General features: G+C 33.5%; 1 protein-coding gene across 1 annotated transcript; it reads right to left on the reverse strand.

Moving 5' to 3' along the window:
• Positions 1-11,039: 11,039 nt before the first annotated feature.
• LOC102581488 (F-box protein PP2-A13-like) lies at positions 11,040-13,638 on the reverse strand. Its single transcript, XM_006341672.2, has 3 exons — positions 13,237-13,638; positions 13,012-13,130; positions 11,040-11,645 (listed from the first exon to the last, which is right to left on the reverse strand). The coding sequence occupies exons 1-3, from the start codon at positions 13,561-13,563 to the stop codon at positions 11,204-11,206; spliced, it is 888 nt and encodes a 295-aa protein (XP_006341734.1). The 5' UTR covers positions 13,564-13,638; the 3' UTR covers positions 11,040-11,203.
• Between the last annotated feature and the right edge of the window lie 5,296 nt (positions 13,639-18,934).

Raw genomic sequence — 18,934 nt, forward strand, 5'->3', positions numbered from 1 at the left:
TTTTTAGTATTGTTTGAGTTGTGTACGGGATTAGTCCCGAATTTTGTACTCTAAAGTATTAGATGGTTTTGAGACATCATGTATAAAGTCTAGAAAGTCTTCCGCTTGCTATTATTATTATTATTTTTATTATGAAATGTTTTCTTGGTAAAGAAAGTTTTAAATTCCTTATGGTTTTAGTGTCTATGCGATGAATGAATGCTAAGAGGCTTGTATTAGACCTCTTCGAGGTCGAGTACGCCGGTTACGACTAGGGGGTGCTCCCGGGTCGTGACAGGTAAACCCTCAACATTTTATTGATTAGCCTGGCTGAATCTTTAAGGTGATGCATGCTACAAGGATCGAGGCAGTGGAGTTTGCAGCTTTTAGGCTGCGAGACAAAGCTATTCTATGGTACGAAGGATGGGAAAAGTTCAGAGGAAAAAAAAAACCTCCAATTAGTTGGACTGATTTCTCAAGCGCTTTTTTGGATTAGTTCTTGTCGCTTGAAATGTGAGAGTCCCGTGTTGATTAGTTCTTGGCTCTCCGTCAAGGGAACATGTGTGTTCGTGAGTATAGCCTGAAGTTTGATTCATTAGCCAGGTACGCGCCATCCTATGTGGATAGTGTATGAGCTAGGATTCATCAATTTGTAGCAGGGCTGGCACCAGAGTATGTAGGGGCTTGCACTATAGCTTCTATGTAGGATAATATGGATCCTTCTCGTATTCAAGCTCTTGCGCATAATTTGGAAGAGCTCCAGCGACAACAGCTAAACGTCGATAGAGTTGAAAGAGAGCAGCATAAAAGGTTAAGGCCAACAAACTTCCTGGAGGGATTTCAGAGTGGCACTAGGCCAAGATATCAGGAGCGACCACCTAGGCCTTTACCGTTTCAGATGTGGGATGATCGGATTGATTCGTATATTTCACTAGGACCAGGGGAAAGTTCTAAAGTACCAGGAGCTCAACAACAAATAGATCATGCTGTGCCAAACCCGCCATATTGTAGTCATTGTCGGAAAGCACATTATGGGAGATGCATGGGGAGTTCAACAACTTGTTTTTCATGTGGTCAAGAGGGACATAAGATTAGGGACTGCCCAACTCGGAGGTAGGGTGGTAGGGCATATCCAACTGGTTCGGGGGCAGGATCATCATTACTAATTAATCAAATCGAGCAGGAAACCCAATCTTTTATTGGTCGGGGTCGGGGCAGAGGCGGAGCTTTGGCTCCAAGTGGCAACCCAAATCGGATAGTTTCCTTGACAAGCAAGCAGAATCTAGAGCCTTCAGCAAGTGGCATAGCAGGTATTTATTTTCATTGCTTTCTCGGTCATATTTATACCTTGGTAGGTCCAGGTTGTTTTGGTTAAGTCTCCTCGTAGTTACGAAGAAGTTGGGAAGAAAGTCCAACTGTTATGGTATAGGGTTCTTAGCCTCACTCATGTTCTCTATTTTACATTCGAGGACGAATGTTCCTAAGGGGGGAAGATGTAACACCTCATACATTTAAGGTCATCCTTTGTTCGGTAAAAATGGCCTACGAGCTTAAATTTTAGAATTTTATTTATAATGTCGGACGTGATCTAGGAATGTTGGATTTGAATGGGAATTCAATAAATATATAATCTTTAGTTCCTTCAATAAAATGATTTAACTGCTTATGGAAAAAAAATGGGTTAGTGACGATATTATTGTGAATGTATTTGTTTTACAAATGTTCTGTAAATTATTAAGTTTTTTTAACAGAGATAAAAAAAGTATAATTATGTCAAGAAATTACTATTATATAAGGTAGGATTTATTTAAAATATTTTTTTTTGACTAATTGTAATATATGTAAAAAGTTATATATATTTTATCAGGAACCTTCAAAATATTCGAGTGTATACTTAGCGGGATAAGAATAATGTTATATTGGTACATCACTTCCACGTGGAAATGTTGGAGGAGTGCACAAAGTTTGTTCTCATTTAAGACTTACACCTATTATTCAATTTGTTTTTTTAATAATAAAGAATTAAGATCAAAATTTTGCACTTATCTTGCAATATTGGTTGTTTATATTTATCTCTAAGAGTACTTGAATATGGAGAAAAAAACAGAAAAAAGAGTTCCAAAAGCCTCTGTTCACGTTGGAAATTAAAGTAGATTTCATAGGAAAATATCTGGAACTTTTTATTTTAAGCATCAAAATAAAGTTGATTATCTACTCAAGTCTTTCAAGCTTGGATTCTAGGTATGTGAAGGTTTTTTTTCCTTTCATTTTGGTATGATTCTTTAAGATTGGTGATTTTTATGCTAGCGTGCTATCGAAGAGTTGGTTGTTAGATGTCTTTAAATATTGTCGCACGTTATTTCTTGTTAAACTCATATTCGGATAATATTGATTTGGAGTTAAGAGACTGGAGAGGTTGTGTTAGAAAATTAAGATTTGTCTAGAAACTCCTAGATTGGAGATATTTTGTATTAGATCTGTTAGAAAAGTAAGATTTGTCTATCCTAGGTTGGAGATATTTTGTAGTAGATATGGTAGTCTTGATTTAAAATGAGTAGTGGTTAGTGAGACACATAGGTACATAGTTTGGTGTGAGATATTTTGCTTATTATGTGGTTGTAATTCTCACACTTTATCTATAAATACACCATATGTAATGAAACATCTAGTGAAAAAAATTGATCTCAAGATAACTTAAGCCTTCTTCTTCACTTTCAGATTTTCTATAGCAATTTACAACTGCTAGTTCTTACTGTTTACACCTTGTAGACCTGAAGTTCTTCTTCCTTTTCATTGTAGCATTGTATCAAAGCCTATTTCCTAAGGGATCTGAATCAAATTTTGTTTGTTACTCTCATCTACTTTTTGTTCTTTCTTGAATTTGCATGCTGAAAAAAATTCATGGCACCTGAAAATCAACCAACGCCAGGTCCTCCGACTTTTACCAGAGAGAATTATCACATATGGGCCATCAAAATGAAGGCTTATCTAAAGGCTCTCAACTTATGGGAAGTTGTTGAGCTTAGAGAACCTGCTGTCCAGCCATTGAGAGTTAATGCAACTCTCAATGAATTAAGAAGTATGATGAGTTGGTGACTAGATCCCCAGAGCTCTCACCTGCACACATTCAAGTCTTACGGACGTGATGTTTACGAGGATTATGACTTGTGAAACAACCAAAAAGGCTTGGGATAAGTTAAAGGAGGAGTTTGAAGGCAGCGGTAGAGTAAAGTCTGTTAGACTCTTAGCATTGAAAAGAGAGTTTGAGCTTTTAAAGATGAAAGACTTAGATAGTGTGAAAGAATACTCTTCAAAGCTGATGGAGATTGTGAACCAGATAAGAATACTTGGTAAAACCTTTCTAGATCAGAAAGTTGCAGAGAAGATCTTGGTCAGCTTTCCAGAAAAGTTTGAATAAAAAATCTCAGCTATTGAAGAGTCTTGTGACTTGACTACTCTCACAATAGCCGAACTAATCTCCAAATTGCAATTCCAAGAGCAACGGGTCATTATGAGAAGTGAAGGGATAGTAGAAGATGCCTTTCAAGAAAGGCATAAATTCAAACATCAAAGGAAAGAAGAAAAGTCTGGTTGGATAAATTTGGAGAGGTAAAATCTAGTGGAAACCAAGGTGACTTGTCGATAAAAGGAAAATTTCCACCTTGTGGCATTTGTAAGAAGACAAACCACTTAGAGAAGAATTGTTGGCAGAATTCAAAGAGGTCTCCAATTCAATGTAGATATTGTAAGAAGTGTGGTCACATTGAGAAGTATTGTAGGCAAAAGCAAAATCAAAGTGGCCAGTCTTCCCATCGAGTGAATTTCGCAGATGATCACCAAGTTGGAAAATCAGAGGAGGAGGTTTTCATGGCCTCGCACATATCACATATTGACCAATGTAAATGGTATGTTGATAGCGCGTGCACAAAGCACATGGCGATTGATGAAAATCTATTTGTTACCTTGGACAGATCTGATAGAACCAAAGTTAAGCTTGGAAATGGCGCATTAGTGGAAGCTCACGGTAGAGGGTCAGTAAAATTTCCTACTGACGAAGGTACGAAAATTATTAATGATGTTCTTTATGTGCCAAATTTGACTCAAAACTTGTTAAGTGTTGCTCAATTGCTTCATAAAAATTATTCTCTTAATTTTAAGGACATACACTGTGTCTTTTATGATCCTAAAGGATGTGAGGTAGCTAAAATTAGCATGATTCACAATTCCTTTCCAATTTCATGCTATTCTAGGTTCGGTCATTATAATCTTAGCTCACTGGTGTATATGCAATCAAAGGGCATGGTGCTTGAAATACCCAAATTTGACATGTGTAGAGATGTTTGTGAGTCATGTCAATTTGGTAAAATGCATAGACGATCCTTTCCTAAAGGAAGTATTTGGAGAGCTAAGGAAAAGCTAGAGTTGGTTCATACAGATTTATGTAGACCAATGAGGATGGCTTCTTTGAGTGGAAACAAGTATTTTGTTCTCTTTGTAGATGATCTGACTCAAATGACATGGATTTACTTTCTTAGTAGCAAATATCAAGTGTTTTCTGTTTTCAAATAATTCAAAGCTATGGTAGAAAGGGCAGTGGCTGTAAATTGAAGTATATTAGATTTGATAATGGAACTGACTATACGTCATATCAGTTCAGCATGTATTGTAAAGATTTGGGTATCCATCAACAATTCACTGTTAGCTACACTCCACAGCAGAACGGGGTTTATGAGAGGAAGAACAAAACTGTGATGGAGATGGCGAGATGCACGTTGGAAGAAAAGAAGATGTCTAAATACTTTTGGGCTGAAGCAGTCAATACCGCTGTCTATTTGCTAAATACATTACCCACTAGAGCAGTCCAAGACATGACACCATTTGAAGCATGAAAGGGTATCAAGCCGTCTGCAAGACACTTGAAGGTATTTGGTTTGGTATGCTATGCACATGTTCCTGATGCTAAAAGAAGCAAATTAGATAGCAAGGCAGAACTGTGTTCTGTTGGGCTTTAGTACAGTTGCAAAAGGATACAAAGTGTACAATGTTAGTAGTAAGAAGGTGTTTGTTAGTAGATATCTTGTAGTGGATGAGTCTAGCCACTATGATTGGGATCAAGATACTGTTGTGAAGAACCAAGGTGGGAGTACTTCAGCTGCAACTCCACATCAGCAAAAAGGTGATACTCTCTCTAGTCCTATTTCTGGAACAAAAAACAATTCAGATGTTGAATTGACTACAGACTCTCCTGTTTTGAAGACCAAATCACTAGCAGAAGTTTATGAGCAATGCAATTTTGCTCTTGTTGAACCATCCTCATTTGAAGAAGCAGCAGACCACAAAGTGTGGATTTCAGCAATGGAGGAGGAACTTGCCATGATTAATAAAAATGATACTTGGGAGTTGGTTGATAGGCCAGAAGAAAAGAATGTTATCGGTGTCAAATGGGTCTATCGAACGAAGTTCAATCCAGATGGCTCCATTTTCAAGCATAGAGCTAGACTTGTAGTTAAAGGCTATTCTCAGCAGCCTGGAGTGGACTTTGGAGAAACGTTTGCTCCTGTTGCACGGCATGACACAGTAAGGTTTCTAGTCGCTCTCGCAGCACAATACAAGTGGAAAATCTTCCATTTGGATGTAAAATCTACATTTCTCAACGGATTGCTTGAGGAAGACATTTATGTTGAACAACCTAAATATTTTACAGTTGCAGGTGAAGAAGACAAGGTGTACAAGCTTGAAAAGGCTCTCTATGGTCTTAAACAAGCCCCAAGAGCTTGGTATAGTAGGCTGGATTCTCATTTGCTGTCTCAAGGCTTCAATAGAAGCCTAAATGAGCCTACTTTGTACTTCAAAAGGCAAGCGTATGGGATGTTGATTATGATATCAGTTTATGTCGATGATTTGATGATTACAGGTGCAAATCCTCTTGCGGTTCAAGAAGTTAAAAATGAAATGCTAAAAGTTTTTGAGATGTTCGATCCAGGAGAAATGAAGTTTTTCATGGGAATGGATATATCTCAATCTTGTGAAGGAATTTTCTTGTCCCAAAAGAGGTATGCCTTGAATCTGTTAAAAAGGTTCAAGATTGACAAGTGCAAAGCTGTTGCAACTCCACTTGTTGTGAATGCAAAATTAATGACGGATGATGGCGAAGAGAGGGCAGATCCAAAAGTTTATAGAAGTCTAATTGGAAGTCTATTATATCTAACAGCTTCTAGGCCAGACATAATGTTCACTGTCAGTTTGTTATCTGGATATATGCAAATTCCCAGCACTAAGCGTTTTGGAGCCGCTAAAAGGGTGTTAAGGTACATTAGAGGGATGATTAATTATGGAATATGGTATAGAAATGTGAAGAATGGAGCTCTTATTGTCTATTCAGATAGTGATTGGGGTGGATGTTTGGATGATTACAAAAGCACCTCTGGTTATTGTTTTTCGTTAGGTTCAGGCATTTTTTCTTGGAGCACAAAGAAGCAAGATATTGTAGCACAATCTTCAGCAGAAGCCGAGTATGTAGCTGCTGCATCTGCTATAAATCAAGCAATTTGGTTAAGAAAGATCTTGTTGGAATTGAATTTGTTGCCAAAAGAACCAACAGTGATCTATGTGGACAATAAATCAGCCATTGCGATGGCTGAAAATCCGGGGCAGCATGGAAGAACAAAGCATATCAACATAAGGTTTCATGCTTTAAGAGATGCCGAGAAGAATGGTGAAGTTAAGTTGGTACATTGCATCAGTGACGATATTCTAACCAAGGCTCTTTCCACTAAGAAGTTTGAGTCTCAAAGGATGTTGCAAGGAGTTTCAATGAAAAATCTTAAGGAGGAGTGTTAGAAAATTAAGATTTGTCTAGAAACTCCTAGATTGGAGATATTTGTATTAGATATGTTAGAAAAAGTAAGATTTGTCTAGAAACTCCCTAGATTGGAGATATTTTGTATTAGATATGTTAGAAAAGTAAGATTTGTCTAGAAACTTCTAGGTTGGAGATATTTTGTAGTAGATATGTTAGTCTTGATTTAAAATGAGCAGTAGTTAGTGAGACACATAGGTACATAGTTTGGTGTGAGATATTTTGCTTATTATGTGGTTGTAATTCTCACACTTTATCTATAAATACATCATATGTAATGAAACATCTAGTGAAAAAAATTGATCTCAAGAAAACTTAAGCCTTCTTCTTCACTTTCAGATTTTCTATAGCAATTTACAGCTGCTATTTCCTACTGTTTACACCTTGTAAACTTGAAGTTCTTCTCCCTTTTCGTTGTAGCAGGTTGTATATATTATCAAAAGGATCAGATTCTTGTGATGTCCGAATTGATTGTTGCATTCTGGTTATATTACGATATTTGGAGTACATATACAATGTGTTAAGTCAGTGGAATAAATGAAAACAAACTTTTTATGAGTTGCCTTCAAATTGAATAAAGAATAAAACAATGTAGTACTACAACTATTTGTATGTTGTATCATTTGTTTCCTTTCTATCCTCAACATAAATTACTAATGGGAAATTCTAATGTGTGGTAGCTCTTACCTATAGAAATGCTATATGTTTATGGTTGTTGGTAATAAATAGTTATTCAAACAATCCCTTATTTGAAGAGATCAACTCAATGGTGAGTTGTAGAATCACCACGAGCTTCCATGGGGACTAATATTTTCTCTACTTCATTTTGAGTGGCTATAACTTTGGATATTGACATGAAGTTATCTTAGACATACGTTTCATGCCTTTAAGGCTAGGGACCTGGGTGTACGCCTACACCATATGCATTCATGCCATTAAGGTTGGAGATCGGAGTGTACGCCTACACAACATGCATTCATGCCATTGAGGCTAAGATCGGGGTGTTCGCCTACACCACATGCCTAGTTATTACCTTGTCTTTCAGGCTATGGAGCGGGGTGTTCGCCTACACCACAATGCATTTCATTTCATTTCATACTCGTATGTGGGGTAGACTTAGTTATGGTTAACCGAGTACAGGACACTTGAAGCTTGGTAAGTTGTTGCCGTTGTGGTGATATGAAATAAATCATGAGAAGGGAGGTTGGCTGCGACTTATTGGTGGCATGGAATTCATTTTCTCAATTTAGTTATATTGTTCTACTATTTTATTGCCTTGCATATTCGGTACATTATTTTGTACTAATGCCCCAAGCTTGAGGCACTGTATTTATGCCTGCAGGTACTAACCGATGGGTAGATCCGGACCTTCGCTAGTTGGTTGGAGCTCAACTTTGTTGGTAAGCTCCACTTCCTTCGGAGTTACCAGGTTTGGTTTTGTGTATATATAGTATTGAAGGGTAGGTCGGGGCCCTGTCCCGATCCTATGACTACTATCTTACTTATAGAGGTTTGTAGATTGTAGTGGCAAGTTGTGGGTTTGGGTTGGCTTTATCGGCTGGACGGTCAGTTGGGTTCCTCTTATGTTTTTGGCTTGTAGGCCTTATGTATATATTGTGTGTATTGTGATGGCCTTCGTGTATTATTTTTCCAGCGACCTTGTCTAACTGTTATTTTATTTATTTTTGCTTTTAGATTATGAACACTAGGTGTTGTTCGGGCCTCATCGGCCTTGACTTGTCACATAGTAGTATTTGGTTGGGTTTCAGCCATTTGCTCAGTTAAGTGAGACACCGGGTGCCAATCATGCCTTTGACATATACATTTGTATCTTGAAATTTTGTAATATGTACAACTAAGGCATATAATACAATACATTAAATGCTTTTTTACAAACAACCTATTGAATTTAAATATACATATACAAATAACGTAAAAGGAAAAAACAAAAATACCTCAACATCTTCATCCTCTCATTTGTTATTAATTATGTAGCATATACAATTAACTAAAAGTACAACCAATTTATTATCTCATATACAACTTAAATCATGCATATACAAATTGAAAAAAATAAATTAAAACAAGGCTATACCTCAAAATCTTTATCTTTTAGAAGATGTTTCTTGTACCTTTTTGTTTTCCAGGAATAATCAAGTCAGAATCATTAACTCTTTTTTTTCTCTTTTTTTTTTCTTTGTAGTTATAAACACAAATTTGTTGCATCCTATGGGGTCATCATTGCGAAACTTAAAGCTAGTCTCCTTCTCTCCTATATTAGAATCAACACCTTTAGATTTTGACAATGAAACCTGCAATTCCTTCCAAATTTTGGGTAATCCCATCGAAAAAGATGAACTTCCATCTTAATGGTTGTGATTACTATAGCGAACGAATCGCGATTTTGGTTGTAGAATTATGAAAAAATTGGGGAAAACAAAAAAATTATACAAACAACAAAAAATTAAAAAATGATGGAAGTAAAAAAAATGGAAGATACCTGGGATCAAATTTGAACATTATGAGGGTTGATTCAAATTATTCAAAATCTGGATTTGATTCGATTGAGAGATTTATGGGGAATAAATTGGGATTCTACACAATATATAAAAAATGGTGGGACTCGACCATAACCATTTTCTTAAACAATAACTATTATCTATAATAATTAAAACTATAATCACCTAGTATAATTAAGTACTAAATGTTAGCTTAGTTACAGGGTCGACTCAATGTAATTGGGGGCCTAAAGCGAAATTTCAATTTGAGGCCTAAATATAAACAAAACTCGTATACATATTTATTCAAAATTTATTTTTCTTACAATATTTAGATGAAAATTATTAGTATTTATATTATTTTTTCAGTTATTGATTTTATGTAAGATTTTATCAACTCAACATTGAAAAACATTCTTTCAGTGAAGCAATTATTATATGAATTGTTGACATAATTTTATAAGTAATAAGTTGACAAATATTAAATAAAGATAAGAGTTAAAACCATAGAATCTGATTCAAGAAGTTGATGACTTGGTATACACCATTTTAATATGCTTGTTGTAATGTTTGAAACTAAAATTTAAAAAGAAATAAAAAAGAATTTGTAATTCACTTTGTTCAACACTTTTCACTATTAATTCTTATTTTTAACAAAGTATAAAAGATGTTAAAGTGGGTAAAATAATATATATACTTTTATCAAAATTAATCAATTTTTTCTATAAAAATTTAACACATAATTTGTTCTTGATAATATTTGGGGGCCCCAAAAATTTGGAGGCCTAAGACATAAGCCTTATTTTACAAAGGCAAGAGCCGGCCCTGCTTAGTTATATAATTTTTCCAAAGTTTTATTGTACAAATTGAGGTTTTTGTGGTGATTTGTACAAATAGGTATCTAAGCTAGGTTTGATTAAAGATTTTGGATTAGATTTTAAATTTTTTAATATTATATATATATATATATAGAGAGAGAGATTCTTAAAATCTGATTTTCAAATTTATTTTTGAGAGAAACTTCACTTTTACTAAGAAAAATTTAAATATTTTTTCAAGTAAAAAATGCATGTTAAACATTACTTTAAGTCTTAAAAATTCAAATTTTCAAGTTACAATTTTAAATTTATGACCAAACGAGAGCTAAATTTATGTCCTTTATATTTTTTTTTCATGTCCCTATATTTAGTCCACAATATTATCAATTTATTTATTAATTTTTTTTTATTAAACTTGACCGCATCACTTACATTTTTATTTACATATAAATAGTGAAAATAGAAAAAAAAACATGAAAACGCAACAACAAAACGATTGAATAAATAATAAAGAAGGAATATTAATTTTTTATTTTAAAGCGCTATTTTTTGTTTCAAAGGGAAGGCTCATGTCAACGTGAGCCTTGTATACAATTTAACATTGTCAACCGTTTATTGAAAATTTTACTCAATTTTTTCTATCCTTTTGACTCCGGACTCTATCCTTTTGAGTGTTAATGTTGCCTTTTTCTTGACATTACATAACTTATCAAAATTCATCACTACAAATATAAACATTGTTTGAATTGAGAATTGAATTAGTCAATTCAATAATTTCATCAAGTCAATGATCTTATCCAAAGTTAATTGAGTGTTTCAATCATCTTGATTCTTTTACAACCAAAAAAAATAATATGAAAATTCAATTCACTTTCTGAAAAAATTCAATAATCTTGTACATACATTCCTCTAAGATCCAAAAATTGCAATAAGAATGAAAAACATAAAATCAATATATATACAAGAAACTATAGACACCAAACAACATATTACTAAAAACAAACTATACATACTGATTTCTCTACTCTATAGGCCCAAACATTATATGATCATTTGGTGACTATCAAACTATCAGAAGACCTCAACACTTTTCCTAAACTAATTGGACAAACTAAAACAGAATCTACACATAGACCACCTTTAGTATGTGTACAATCTATTTGTGTCAATGAAAATCTTATTTTCGTCATGATCGTGGGATCCTCAACTACAAAATCTCCCACATGATGATGTATCCATGTACCTACATTGTCCAAATAACAACGCGATATGGCACGTTCATCATTTGATGTTGTTAATTGAAATTGTGCTGGTTTTATGTCCCAACCATGAACGTGGTCTGAGTTACAGACTCGACGTCCTAGCCTCTTCGTGACCCTACCAAGCTGAAGTCTAAAGAATAGACTATATGTCCCTACTGGGAATTGGAACTCAAGGTCTCCATCAACTTCAAGCCACCACATTTGTTGAAGATATGCCACAGTTTGGAACCTATAAGCAAATAATAAGAAAATTGGGACCAATCAATCAGCTAATCGTGAATTATAAGGTGGGGAATCGAACCCTCACCAACAAGCTGGTGGAGGATAGAGCCTCGTGTATATAAGATAATTTAATAGTGTAGTGTTAAAACAATTAGAACGATTAAGTGAAAAACAAAGTGTAATATAAAATTGAAATAGATATTGTTTATATTAATTAACTCTTGCTTATTACCGGTGCTTTGTTTGTAGTAATAATTATTTTATTGATTTAGTTCATAACTTCATATAGCAATACAAATGTTATATGACATATTTAGCTAATAAATTTTAATTTTTCTTTCGTATACACAATGCCGATAAACTATTGAAAATAAAACAAAAATATCCTTAGTTTGACTTTTAAATCCCAATTATATGCTTCTTTCCTGTTAAGGAATCTTTAAAACTTAATTTCTTTATTGAAACAAACTGCACCTCAAAAAAAAAAGAAGACCTAGTTGTGTTATTATTATCTATTGCCTTTTCTCCTTTATTAAAGTGTCACTTTTTTGTTCATAAAAAAAAGGGAGCATGTATACGTGACCTATTACACGTTACTCTTAATAAAATGGGTTAGATAATAACACTCGGCTCGATCTCTATCATTTTAGTCAAATAAAAATAGTTTTGTTAATAATAATGAATTATTAACTGTGTACTTTTTCTTCTCTTTAGATATGATTACTATTTGTTTTAAACGTAATAATAAAATTGCAATTGTGTAAATGATTAATTAGATCCAATAATTATTTATTTCAACTATTTGGTGCGGGGAGGGGGGGGGGGGAGGGGTAAATTTATATAAGAAAAAAGATATTTGGCTAGTGTTTGTTCCTTTTTAACACATAAATCTTATATATCATATTTAAATGAAATGACTATCTACTTTGATAAGATACTTTTTCCTTTCAGGCAAGATGGCAAAAATAATTGGCTAAAATTTCATTATATTTAGCACTATTTATCTTTCCAAAAAAGTGGAGCTCCTGCAATTTTTTTTACTAATTTAACCGCAAAAAGAATAAAAAACATTAATAATATTTAAAAAGTAAAAATAAATTAATTTAAAAAACATAACATGAAAATATTCACGAGATTATATTTTACTCTCTTTGGATAAGATGATGAGGAGGTCATGTAAAAGCTAATAACCAGATTGGATAATTATGACTACTAATAATTTTCAAAAGTTTTTTACGCCAAAATTTTATAGAGAATTCGAATTCAAATCTCAACAAAAACACAAAATAGGATAATATCTTTTTATTTATCTATCTAGTTTCTTTTAGATGGAGTGAGACTACTATATATAGTAATATATATATATAACCCACCTTGATTCATCCGTGGAAATATAATTCCAATATCTCCGATCATCAATGCCAGTAATCCTCATTCCCTTTGAACAAATTGCCAAGCAAACTCCTCCATTATTCCTATCAATCCATATTTCCTATAATCATCCAAATTTTCTTGAGTTCAGTCAAACTCAGTAACTTTTTTCTCGAATAGTATATTTATATTTAAAAATTTATCAAATAAGAAAATTTCAAACTAACCTTTGTTCCACCATCAAAAGAATTGGACCGGGAAAGCTTAGTAAAAATATCCTTTTTGCGCATCCCGGTCACACTCAGGCCAAGTAATTCCTCAAGAATATACTTATAGTTAGATGGCAATTTGGATTCCCAGATAAAGTCCGCCGAAGAAGCTGCATGAAAGGCCCGATTAATTCGGGCCATCATGCAGATCTCCGGCGGGTTTAAATAAGATAATACTAGAGCAACGCAGGCCTCAGGTATATCTTCGAGTTTTTTTGATTTTGATAATGGATTGCTTAATCCATTTTGTGTTGAGTCAATGGAAGAAGAAGCATTAGCACCCATGGCTCTGAAAAGAGAGAGTAGTTAGAGAGAGAAATCAGGCCTGAGTGGTTGAGTTTATGTGCTAGCTCTAAGTTTAACAATAAACTTTCTCTGACTAACAAAATTAAGTATTTTATTTCTCAACATTGAATTGTTGAATTTATGTGACGTAGTTTAATTTGATATTATGTTTAAATAAGATTTTTGAAATTTGTGAAATATATATTTATATGGCTATAAAACATTTCATTTAGCTAAAACTAACATTTAAAAGTTGAATTGTTATTAAATATAGAAATATGACTTTTTTTTTTAGACTGACGGTAAAGAAAAATAAGTCATATAATTTGAGATAGAGGTTTAATTGTACAAGAAATTAAAAAATAAAATGAAATTTATTATTTTAAATTAAAAATGTATATTATATTATAAATTTCATGGTCTTACACGTATCATAGAAAATATTAAATCAAAAATATCAATACTCCTTCCATCTCATCTTTTGCTGTATGTGGGGAATTGGGATTTGTAGATTGTAGTTTTATCATTTATGACGAGGATCGTATGTGGAACAAAATTAGTAGATTCTTATCCATTGCTCTATAGATTATTGGTTAGCTCTTTAATTTACACGCTCCTTAGTGTTGCGTGATGATACCCAATCTATGCATGTCTAACAACATCTCCGACCTATCTCTATTTTATTCTTTATTTTCGATATTTAGAGAGTAAAATAAAGAATGTTCACTCCAATCTCCTTCTATATTACTTTTTATACTCTATTTATAGAGATGTGAATAGTAGTTCTCCAAATCGGCTCATTTGAGATTAAATTATAGAAAAATTATGCAGAATAACAAATATTTAGCCTATATTAGAAATTATAACTAGAGTTTAAGAAAATTATAATTCGCGGCTACAGTTTTCCTAATTTTGTTATTCACCTGATTTGTATAATAAGTTTGATTTGTATAAATCCACAATTTGTATAATTCAGTTCTTGAATGTATAAATCCAGAATTTTGTATATGCTTACCCTAACTATTTGTACACGATTCATGAAAAATTCATAACCATGTTTGTATATTGACAAGAGAAATATACAAACGGAATTCTAAAAAATTCCTAAATATATAAATACATAATTTGTATATACTTACCCTATTTGTATATTCACAAGCGAAATATACAAACGTACATAATTATACGAATCACAACCTCCATAGCAAAAGAACTATAGTTATGGAACACAATTATTGAAACTATAGTTTTAGAGCCTTATATGTCTATTACGTTTGCTATTTCTGAAGTTTTCTCTTAAATTATTTGTGTATTAGTTTTATATATTATTTGATGATTTATGAATAGAATAAAAGTTATTTATATATATTAATTTTATACAATGTTTGGTTGGTAGGTTTCAAATGTTATATAAAATTAAAGTTATTAAAGTATTAATTTTATATGATGTTTGATTGTGATTTAGTAATTCTACGTAATTTAATATTCACATAACCTATGAAAAAATCTATGTATAATTTTATGTGGGGTAGAATGTGAAATAAATTATATAAGTATTAGGCTTCATTTGTTTTAATTAAGATTTAGACATTTGAATCTAAATGAACATTTGAATGATTAGATGTTGTCTCTAGATCTAAACACATAATGATTAAGATTATTTGTTTTTCAATATTTGAATGTACATAATAACTATATAATTCAAATAAAAATTAACTAAATATTTGTGGAAATGGTAATAGTTATTGTTAGGGATAAGTAATGATGGTGGTGATAGTTTTTATGTTGGAGGTGGCTGGTGTTGTGGTGACGATTGGTAGTGGTGTTGGTTGATGTTAGTTGTTGGCGGTGTTGATGATGGTGGTTGATGACGTATTTGTGGTAGTTAGTGGTGGTACTAGTTATGATGATGGAGGTGGTTGGTAGTAGATATTGATTACAGTGGTGATAGTGACTGATATGATGGAGGTGGCGATCGAAGAATGTATGGTGGTAGTTATGATAATGAAATTTGTTGGGAAATTAGCTATAGTAGACGTAGTTGTTGATAGTGATATTGTAGGTGGTGGCTGATATAGAGATGAGGCTGGTGATATCAATGGATATAATTATAATAATGTATGATGCAAGTGTGGTAGTAGAACAATAACATTTAGCAATAGTGGTGGTTATGATAGCAGAGGTGGTTAGTGGTAGATGATGGTATGGTGGTTTACAATGGTGATGGCGATGATGGTGGTAATGGAATACGTGGTTAGTAGGGGTGAACATTAATATCGAAAAATCGAACCGAACTAATCCGATTCTTCAATTTTTTGATTCGATGTCGATGTTATTCAAAAGTTTGATTATTTTGGTTCGGTATAAGGGTCTCAGAACTTCGGTGTATCGAAGAACCAAACTTTTATATATATATATATATATATATATATCCTTAACTAAAAAGTCAACTAGCAATTAAATCATTCATGACAAATCAAAGTAGCAACAAATTTATAAATCAATAGTTAACTTTAAATATTAATTTTCAAGAAGAACCCAAACATATATTTATCCATGTACGTCATGTAAAGGAACCCGTCTTTGCCTTGTTTCTCTCGAGAAGAAGTTGGAGGCACAATGTTCTTTACAAAGACAAATATAGTCTTTTAGTTAGCACAATAAGTGTTTCATGGCGAGACACATCGTCCGTTAACATATATAGTTTTAAATTTTTAAGTGTCTTATACTTCGATTAAATCCTTATTTTATTTTTCATTCACACCGAAAAACTATTTTAAAAACGCCGAACCAAATCAAAGTAGAAAAAATTGAATTGAACTGAACCAAATTAGTTTGGTTTGGTAAATGGTGCACACTTTTCTAAAATAAAAAATCGAAGAATTGAACCGAAGTTTGATAAAACCGAATCGAAGAATCGAACACTCACCCCTAGTGGTAAGTGATGATGGATGGTGATATATTGTGGATAGAGTGATGGTTAATATTGTCCACACAAGAATACCTTTTAATCATATTACTACGCCTAGGATCCTCGTTAGATGGTGTATATATTATGTTGATTCTTTCCGTGGTCTTTTAGATCTTTCACTTGTTAACTCACATTCAGTTCTGTATGGATAAATGTGTTCAAAGAACTCAACATTATCTGACTCAATTACCGTATTAACATGAATTTCGAATTATTATATTTGTGAACAAAAAACCGACAGGCCTTACTGTTCACAACATATCTAATAAATACACAATCCACTGTTTTAGGTCAAATTTTAACCCTCTTGGGTAAAGGAACCTGTACCTTGGCTAAACACCCCACACTTTGTAATATTTCAAGTTGGGCTTACGTTCTTTCCATTACTTATATGGGATAGATTTCGTTTTGCTATGGGGTACCTATTGAGTATTTGGTTAGCTGTAAGGATAGCTTCTCCCCACAAACTTTGCGGTGAACCATAACTGATTAACAAGACATTCATCATTTCCTTTAAGGTTTTGTTTTTATGTTCCGCCATCCCATTTGATTGTGGTGTGTAGGGTGCAATAGTTTCATGAATAATACCATATTCCAAACATATCTCTGCAAAAAGAGATTCATATTCTCCACCTCTATCACTCCGAATCAATTTTATCTCTCGATTTAATTGATTCTTGTAACACTCCTCTATTTGAAAGAACTAGAATTAGAAAGACACCTTTTTTTTTTGAAAGATTAAATTTGAAAATATTGGCAAGTTATGTTAAGTATGAGTTTTTGGTCAACTTCAAACGACCATAACTCTCAGTACAAAATGATTTATATGTGCCATATGATATCAAATGAAAGGTCTTTGAATTATCTTTCCAATGCCACTGAGTTTGATAATTTTTGAGCTCGTATAAGGGAGATATGGCCGTTCAAAGTCGGGTTGTCCAGTTAAGAAAAGTTACCCGAATTTAAGAGGGGTATTTTGGTCTTTTCCGTACTCAATTGGGTTAATTCGTTTTTAGTAATTTAATTGGGGTCTAAACTGATTTGGTTCAGTTTACGCTTTGCAAAATTATGTTAGGGCTTTGAGAAAAGAGAAAAGAGGAGAAATGCCAAGGTTCGTCGCATTTTTGAGTTTCGCTTGCAGATTTCGCCAAGTGTTAATCCCTACGAGGTATGTGAGATCACATAGCATTGGGTTCGCTCACCCACGCGCCAATCATGATTTAATTCAGCGTATTTACATTCCTGGTAGTAGAGTAATAGAGTTCTTGATGGATTTTGTTGAAGTTTTGAGTAAATTTCATAAGATTTGAGGTTGTTTTTTTAGTATATTCTTGAATACTTTGGTTGGGTATTCAAGTCTAAGTGTTTGGGGGAAGAAACCAATCAAATCTAAACGCTTTAGGGTCGAAAAACGAATAAGAAAATTCATGGGTTTTCTGGGCAGGGGCTGGCGCACCGCGTCACTCAGTGCACCAGCATAAGGCATTTGTAGTTTGGGCTCTGTGGCGCCGCGCCATTCAGTGCGCCCCAACCCAGACTATGCAGTTCAAGGTATGGCGCCTTGTGCCACTCAGTACGCTAGGGTCGCCAGGTCCTCTACCCTTTCCCACGTCTTTCCGTTTGAGTTCCCTTGAATCGCACCTATGTTTTCTAGTTGATTTCTACACTCTAAGGTACGTCTAAACATTATGAGATCATCCATAAACATGAATCATAACCTTGAATCCATAAATTCAAATTCAAGGAAAGTTAAGAGCCAAGTCTAGAGAAGTTCTTACAGTTTTTTCAAGAAGTCTTTTGCAAATGCGTTAAACTTGTTTTAAGACTTGAGTTTTGAGTTGAGTAAAGAGTAACAAATGAAGTTCATTTTCTTCAAAAGAGTATATAGGAACTATGTATTCCGAAAGAATAAATGTTTTCACATTTAAGCAAGAGGGAAACACCAATTTCCAAGAGAGCCTTTGAACTAGTTTTTGAGTAATTATCTCAAACCAGAGAAAGAGTTATGTTTTTAAACATATGAGCTAGTTACATTTTGGGAGTAGTATTGAGCACCGATTTGGGGACAAGTTGAGTTCAGATAATTTAAAGTCTTCATAAACCGTGTGGCCAACATGGGTAGAAAAGGGTCATACTTTTTAGATGATTTCTTTGTGCTTTTAGCATAGACTAGTGAATCCACTTAGTAGTTAGGTTCTATACCCCAACAAGCTATAGGACGACCCTAGCAGCGTGAGGCAAAATGATGTATCATCACATAGCTCATAGTGATGGTTGTCGGTTAGAGAAACTCCCATAGAGATATTTTGGTATTCTTATATACACAGAGTTATTTTGTATTTTCATATACACACAGAGTTTATATTATATCCTTGCATACAAATCGAGTTACTATTGTAT

This window comes from Solanum tuberosum, unplaced genomic scaffold (assembly GCF_000226075.1).
Source record: "Solanum tuberosum cultivar DM 1-3 516 R44 unplaced genomic scaffold, SolTub_3.0 scf00027, whole genome shotgun sequence".
NCBI classification, from domain to species: domain Eukaryota; kingdom Viridiplantae; phylum Streptophyta; class Magnoliopsida; order Solanales; family Solanaceae; genus Solanum; species Solanum tuberosum.

Bases quoted from the DNA above. Each gene is read 5' to 3' on its own strand.
- LOC102581488 (XM_006341672.2), bottom strand. From the start codon at position 13,563: ATGGGTGCTAATGCTTCTTCTTCCATTGACTCAACACAAAATGGATTA. The intron at 13,131-13,236 runs GTTAGTTTGAAA...GGATGATTATAG, and splicing joins CTTTTGATGGTGGAACAAAG to GAAATATGGATTGATAGGAA. The intron at 11,646-13,011 runs GTGGGTTATATA...ATTTGCTTATAG, and splicing joins ATTTCCACGGATGAATCAAG to GTTCCAAACTGTGGCATATC.